General features: G+C 45.6%; 1 protein-coding gene across 3 annotated transcripts in view; it reads left to right on the top strand.

The window, feature by feature from the left end:
• The first annotated feature begins 2,190 nt into the window (after positions 1 to 2,190).
• SEC61A2 (SEC61 translocon subunit alpha 2) overlaps positions 2,191 to 7,469 on the top strand; it is a 53,787-nt gene continuing 48,508 nt past the window's right edge. For all 3 annotated transcript variants that reach the window (XM_017529861.2, XM_017529862.2, XM_017529860.2), the window contains exons 1-2: positions 2,191 to 2,338; positions 5,596 to 5,663. In XM_017529861.2, coding sequence (XP_017385350.1) covers positions 2,332 to 2,338; positions 5,596 to 5,663 — 75 coding nt within the window. In that variant the 5' untranslated portion in view covers positions 2,191 to 2,331. The remainder of the gene's footprint in view (positions 2,339 to 5,595; positions 5,664 to 7,469) is intronic.

Raw genomic sequence — 7,469 nt, 5'->3', positions numbered from 1 at the left:
GGAAGGGTTATTCACAAAGTTTATCCAGAGTATCAAAACTCATTCCCAGGCTCTTACTTGAAACATGGAACTATCCCAGAAATGGGCACTAAAAGAGGCACAGGACAGGCTTCACCTTCTGTGATATTTTCAATTTAGTGCATCTCCCCCACCCCCCCCCAACTCCCCCACTGCTGGAATGCAGTGGTGTGATTTCAGCTCACTGCAACCTCTGCATGCAGGGCACAAGTCATCCTCCTGAGGCCTCCTGACAAGCTGGGACAACAGGTGCAAGCCACCATGCCTGGCTAATTTTTGTTTTTCTTTACCTTTTGTAGAGACATGGTCTCACTGTGTTGCCCAGGCTGGAATTTAGTGCATCTTTATTGAAAGGATATTGCATTAATGAAATTAGCTCTTAATTTAGTGTCAAAACTGCACTTCAGTCAATCATTTTGTAGGAGAGTGTACATGGTAGAAAAAGTAAGAATGCGCACTCTATCTTGAAGTTTACTGCATAGCAGAGATTAGGCAAGTATAAAAATGACTACTACAGGCCGGGCTAGGTGGCTCACGCCCATAAATCCCACACTTTGGGAGGCCGAGGCAGGTGGATTACCTGAGGTCAGGAGTTTGAGACCAGCCTGGCTAACATAGGGAAACCCTGTCTCTACTAAAAATACAAAAATTAGCTGGATGTGGTGGCTGGTGCCTGTAATCCCAGCTACTTGGGAGGCTGAGGCAGGGAGAATCCGCTTGAACTCAGGAGGCAGAGGTTGTAGTGAGCCAAGATCACGCCATTGCACTCCAGCCTGGGTGACAGAGTGAGACTTTGTCTCAAAAAAAGAAAAAAAAAAATACAAAGTAGAATGAGGTAAGGATGAATTAACAGGATGGGAGATTATTACTGTGGCAGATTGGATTTTCCAAAAATTCCCACAGCAGTATTTTGAATCCCACATGTTCTTCCAGAATCTTGCCAGTCTCCCCTCGAGTTGGTGTCCTTAGGACTTGTGGCTGCCTCTACAAACACAATGCAGTAAAAGAGACGCTGGTTCAGTGCTGAGGATATTCCTTGGCTCCCAGCTACCACGTGGTGAGGAAGCCCAGGTCACTTGGAGAAGCCATCTGGAGAGTGCTGGAGCTGACAGCTAGCACCCAATGCCAGACTGGGGAGTGAGGGAGCCATCTGATCATTCCAGTCCCCAGCCCCGGGGCTGTCCCAGATGACCTCAAGTATAGCAGAGACCCATGCAAGCTGGACCTAAATTGCTCACCCCCCTGAAATATATAATTTATTTTTTGGACATAGATCTGAACATTAGAACACATACTTGAGGCCGGTTGTGGTGGCCCATGCCTGTAATCCCAGCACTTGGGAGGCCGAGGCAGCTGGATCGCTTGAGCTCAGGAATTCGAGACTAGCCTGGGCAACATAGTAAGACTGCATCTTTACAAAAAATACAAAAATTAGCTGGGTTTGGGGGCAGGCCTGCTAGTCCCAGCTACTCGGGAGGCTGAGGCAGGAAGGGCACTTGAAACTGAGAGGGGAGTTCGAGGCTGCAGTGAGCTATGATTGCTCCACTGCACTCTATTCCAGCTTGAGCCACAGAGCAAGACTGGCTCTTCAAAAAATAAGAAAAAAAGAGAATAGTGGCTACAGGAAAACTGTTCAACGGTAGGAGGCTTACGATCCTATCTCTGTATTTTGGAGAAGATGGAGGAGACCAGCTTAAGTCGAGACGGGAGCGTTCATAGCTTTTAACTATACACAACGACGTGTCACACATTTTTACAGACTTCCAAGAGATAAGAATGAGGCAAAGTAAGATTGGTTCGGTCTCGTCCGCTCTCAGCGGCTCAGCCCCAGTCTTCGGGGCCGCAACTGTGAGCTCCGCGCTCCTCCGGCGGCTCCGGGATTGCGGCCTCCCCGAAGGGTGCCCAGGAGGTCTGGGTCAGCTGTGGCGCGCGAGGAAACGGCAGCTTCTCCACACTGAGTCACGAAAGCCTGTCGGCTACTAACTGCACGACCACTCGGCCTCTGCACGGCTCCCACGCCCCGCAGCTGCCCACCCGAGCTCCGCCCCCAGGAGTGCTAGCCCCGCCTCCCTGCGCCCCGGCTCGCCCTGCCGCAGCGCCCGCGGTTACCATGGCAACGTGGCGGATGTCGGCCAACGGCCGGTCTGGGGGCGGGGCTGGGCCAGGCGGGCGCGCGGGTCACGTGGTGCGGGGCGGAGCCTGCGCGGGGCCGGCAGGAGCACGTCAGTAGCCGGCACCGAGGCCCGAGCCGCGGGAGCCGAGCTAAGTCAGCGCAGCTGCAGCGGTTCCCCCCGGGCCTCCCCAGCAGCCGCCATGGGCAGTGAGTAGCGGCGGCTGGAGCGGGGCTGTGGCCGGGAATGCAGGCCCCGCCTGGGCTGCGGGCGGTGGGGCCGGCGCTCTCTCAGGGTCGTGCGGGCCGGGGATGCGCGGGCCGTTACGGGCCGCCGCGGAGGGCGCGGGCCAGGGGCCTCCGCCGAGGCTCCCCCGGGCGTGCGAGGCCTTGCCTGGCGGGTACCGGGACCCGGAGGCCCGGAGTTTGCGCTCGCTAGAGGGCGAGGATGGCGCTGGGAGGCCATTGGTTTTGGGGGCAGGGAGTTAGGGCAGCGGGTGAACCTGGACCACTTTTTAATTTTTCAGAAATTAAATTAAAGAAATCCCGTAGTTTTATTTCCCCATCACCCTTCCTTGGCATGTTGCGTTGAATAAAGCTCCCCTAACTCGTTTAATTAAAAAAAAAAGTGATGCCTGGCGTGTGTTTTAGGGGAGGAAAGGAGTGCATTGGTAGCACAGCATTTTGCCTAAACTGTTCATTCTGTAGCGTTTACTGAACACTGTAAGGTTGCACAGCCTTACGGACAAGGCCTTAGGTTATAGGAATGCATTTCAGGGTCTTCCCCTAATACGCAACCCCACATATGTGCAAGTAGCTGCTTGCATGACTGTGAAGATGTTCGTTGGATGAATGGGTCACTCATACCAAAGCAGGGCACCCATTAGCCAACTAGTGGACATTTGGGGGAAATCAGAACGGGAGTAGGAGAGACCCTTGGCAAAATTCTGCATCACAAGGATAAACAGGGGGCAGCCAGAAGCTCTGCTTGAACGTGAATACCGTTTACAGATGATCATAAAATGTCAAGGAGTCTGAGACAGTAGCTTGGATTGAGGTGGGAGGGAAAAGGGTTGGCGAGGTTCTAGGAACTCTCCTGATGTGATTGATACTTGTTTTGCGTTAGCGATCAATGCTTTCATAATTCAGATTTACTTTCCAGATAGTCCAGAATATTAGGTTGCTGCAAGAGTAATTGCGGTTTTCAGTTACTTTTCAAAAACCGCAGTTACTTTTGCATAAACCTAATAGTACTTGGGTAGCAAACATCTGCTCATGAAAATTAGTGAATTCTTTTGTAAAACATCAGTGACTGGCAGGGCGCAGTGGCTCACGCTTATAATCCCAGCACTTTGGGAGGCCAAGGAAGGTGGAATACCCGAGGTCAGGAGTTCGAAACCAGCCTGGCCAACATGGTGAAACTCCGTCTCTACTTAAAATATAAAAATTAACTGGGCGTGGTGGTGGGCGCCTGTAATCCCAGCTCCTCAGGAGGCTAAGCCAGGAGAATCGCTCGAACCCAGGAGGCGGAGGTTGCAGTGAGCCGAGATTGTGCCACTGCCTTCCAGCCTGAAAGACAGAGTGAAACTCCATCTCAGAAGAAAAACAAACATCAATGACTGCCGTCATTTGTATACTTTTTTTAAAAAGGTAATATAGTCAACTTTAGGCTAACTGTGGAAATGTAATCACATCAGCTTTAAGACAGTTTTGGGATGTTAGTATACAGAATCCAGGTTTTTGTTTGTTTGTTTGTTTGTTTTTGAGTGGGAATTTTGCTCTTGTTGCCCAGGCTGGAGTGCAATGGTGCGATCTCGGCTTATAGCAGCCTCTGCCTCCCAGCTTCAAGCAATTCTTCTGCCTTAGCCTTCCAAGTAGTTGGGACTACAAGTGCCCACCACAACCTGGCTAATTTTGTATTTTTTTTTTTTTTTTTTTAGTAGAGATGAAGTTTCTACATTTTGGTCAAGCTGGTCTTGAACTCCTGAACTCAGGAGATCCGCCTACCTCAGCCTCCCAAAGTGTTGGGATTACAGGCGTGAGCCGCTGTGCCTGGCCCAGAATCCGGTGTCTGTAGGGGAGGAAGAGCCGAAGAGCCTAACTAATAGCTGGCTGTGGCTTGTCTTTCTCCACATTGCAGACCCTTTGGCAAAGGACAGAAACTTGAGAGATTGTCATCTTCACCCTCCAGTTCTCCATCAGGACTTGACTTAAGCCATCCCAGAAGATGGTGTCTATCCTTAAAGAACCTTTCTTTATCTTACCTTTATATACTGTAAGAGTAGTCTGGGAAAACAATACTTTCTGATGAAATGTAATTGTAAATTATCTGGGCTGATTATTTTACATAAGCAAGTACTCTGGCATTACCTGGGAGAGTAACCAGGCAATGAAATGTGAAGCAGAGATTACATACTTTAAAAAGTTAACTATAGGCTGGCCGAGTGCCATGGGTTCAACTTCTCTAACATACTAGGCTTCTACCCAGCCGCAATCCATCTTTCATCTCCTCACTCAAGCCTACACACAAGTCAAAATCTGGCTTCACTTTTACTAGACCTAATGTGATTAGAAAAGTCTATGCCAAAAACAGTTTCATAAACCCAAATTTCAGCCTCTATCATGACATCAACTCAGAAAGGCCTAGTCAAAGTCCTGTAGTCTCAGTACTTTGGGAGGCTGAGGTGGGAGGATCGTTTGGGGTCAGGAGTTTCAGACCAGCCTGGCCACCATGGTGAAATCCCATCTTTAGTGAAAATACAAAAATTAGCTGGGAGTGGTAGTGGGTACCTGTAATCCCAGCTACTCGGGAGGCTGAGGCAGGAGAATCGATTGAACATGGGAGGCAGAGGTTGCGGCGAGCTGAGATCATGCCACTGTACTCTGGCCTGAGCAACACAGCAAGACTCCATCTCAAAAAATAAAAGTTAACTATAGGAAATGATTCTGTAATTTTTTGTGACTTACACATTTCGGTATCTTTCAGTTGTTTAAGTCAGTTCTGCAGATTAAGCCCATTTCCTGTTGTACTTCCTAAGAGTACAAGGTACCCTCCTGTCTTCCTTGTCTGACACCTGTTTTCTTCTGTCATGCATTGTCTCATGGGTACCACAGTAGAGTGCATTTGCTCTCTTTGGACGTCGTGATGCCCTTTGAACCACTCCCTTTCTGTATGTATAAAATGATTGGATACAAGTGTGAGGACGCAAAGTTCTAGAAAAAGGATGCTTGGATGCCATTGTTCCTACTGACTAGCCATCAAACCATTTGGGCTTTTTTGTGCCTTTAATTCTGTCTCTTTCTTTATATATCATTTGAAATGGAGAGCAGTATGATTATTTAATTTTGGGCTGTAAGGATGGGGTGAATTCCTGGTGAAAGAGAATATTTGTGTTTGATTCTCTAGAAAGATACATCTTTTTTTAACTTTATAATAATAGGGACGTTTATTCTTTTTCTTTTTACAGTCAAATTTTTAGAAGTTATCAAACCTTTCTGTGCAGTTCTACCGGAAATTCAGAAACCGGAAAGGAAAGTAAGTATAATATTTTAATAATATAGAGAGTAGCTCAAGGACTTATCCTGCTAAACCAGCAAGATTCATTTCCTTTCTTCAGTCCTTCTCTGTTGGTAATATGCAAACTGTTGCTGCTCATCCTCCTGGCAAGAGGCACAGAGTGAATAAAACTAATGTAAACCTGTTTAAATCTAGATAGGTTATCTCATGTTTTCAGAAATGACTGTTCTTTAAGTTGTGGCATTTCCAAACTAAGTGTTTCTTTGGCCTGCGTGTTAGTGAAGACAGTATTCTCCTGTCTGCAGTGATCCTGTATAATTCCTGTAGTGTAGGGTGTATATTGTCCTTGCTAATGATGTGACCACTGGGCTAGAAGTAACCCAGTCTGCTGGATAGGTTTTGATGAGTACAGCTGTTTTATGTAAATGAATTGCATTTGTGCATATGTATACCTCCCATTTCTTGATTCATTCATTGGAGAGAAAAATGACAGGAATGCATTCAGAAGATAATTGTGACTGGGTCAAATCCTTCTTCCATCATTGCAGACTTTCAGAGTTAAGGTATTTTAATTCTGGAAATACTATTAATCCAGATTGGCCAATTTCTAGAAATTCTTTATACTTTCAGTTTCTCATCAAACTAATAGGAATAGGGACGTAAAGATAGGTAAAAAAATTTTAAACTTCCTATTTTATTTAGAGGTTTTTTTTAGGTTCACACAAAAAAAGAAAGAAAAAAAAATAAATAGAGGTTTTTTTTTCATTGCTTTGAGATTGTAAAAATAGTTGTTCCATTTACATTTAAGGCATCTTGAGAAACCCTAGCTTTGCAGTCTGTAAAATATTCATGTGCCACCATCACAAGCAGGTCTACCTTTGCACAGTGCAGTGTTTACTGAATCACATGCACATTGGATCTGTTTTGCTTTGCTTCCTTTTCAGTTTCATTTAACACCATACAATGCAGGTGAGAACTGCCTGTATTTAAATTACCTTTTTTATGAAAAGTAAAGAAACTTGTATTCAGGAAGTTCAGCAGTTTGTTGTACCTGCTACTAAGGTGAAAGGGACATTTAAAGAGAAATCTACCTAAGATGGTACTTCAGAAAGGGACATTTAAGAGTGAATAATTCCATGTCAAGATGGGGGACATTAGTTGCATTTTCATGTGGATTTGTGCTTTAAATTTGCTGTTTCAAAAACCAAACACTGCCTGTTCTTACTCATAAGTGGGAGCTGAACAATGAGAACACATGGACACAGGGAAGGGAACATCACACACCAGGGTCTGTCGAGGGGTAGGGAGGAAAGGGAGGGACAGCGTTAGGACAAATACCTAATGCATATGGAGCTTGAAACCTAGATGACAAGTTGGTAGGTGCAGCAAACCACCATGGCACATGCATATCTGTGTAACAAACCTGCACCTTCAGCACATGTATCCCAGAACTTAAGTTAAAAAATATGTATATAAAATCAAATTATTTCAGGTAAAAATTTTGAAGTGAAAGAGAAACTGAAAAATCTAGATTTCGAAATTCTTCCCTCAGTAAAAGAAGATTAAAAAAATATAAATATAAGAAAGTTTAATTTTTTAGAACTTGTTTCTTTCTCTTTTTAAATTTGTATAATTTAAGTAGCCCAAGGGCAGTTTTATTACATGGATGTATTGTGTAGCGGTATTAGTGTATCCATCACCCAAGTAACGTACGTTGTACCCATGAAGTGATTTCTCATCATCCATCTCTTGCTGCCACCTTGTGCCCTTTGAATCTCCATCCGGTGATTATCATTCCACATCCTATGTCCATATGGACTCATT

The sequence above is a fragment of the Cebus imitator genome, unplaced genomic scaffold (assembly GCF_001604975.1).
Source record: "Cebus imitator isolate Cc_AM_T3 unplaced genomic scaffold, Cebus_imitator-1.0 Scaffold61, whole genome shotgun sequence".
NCBI lineage: Eukaryota > Metazoa > Chordata > Mammalia > Primates > Cebidae > Cebus > Cebus imitator.
This window is presented reverse-complemented; position numbering and strand designations above follow the sequence as displayed.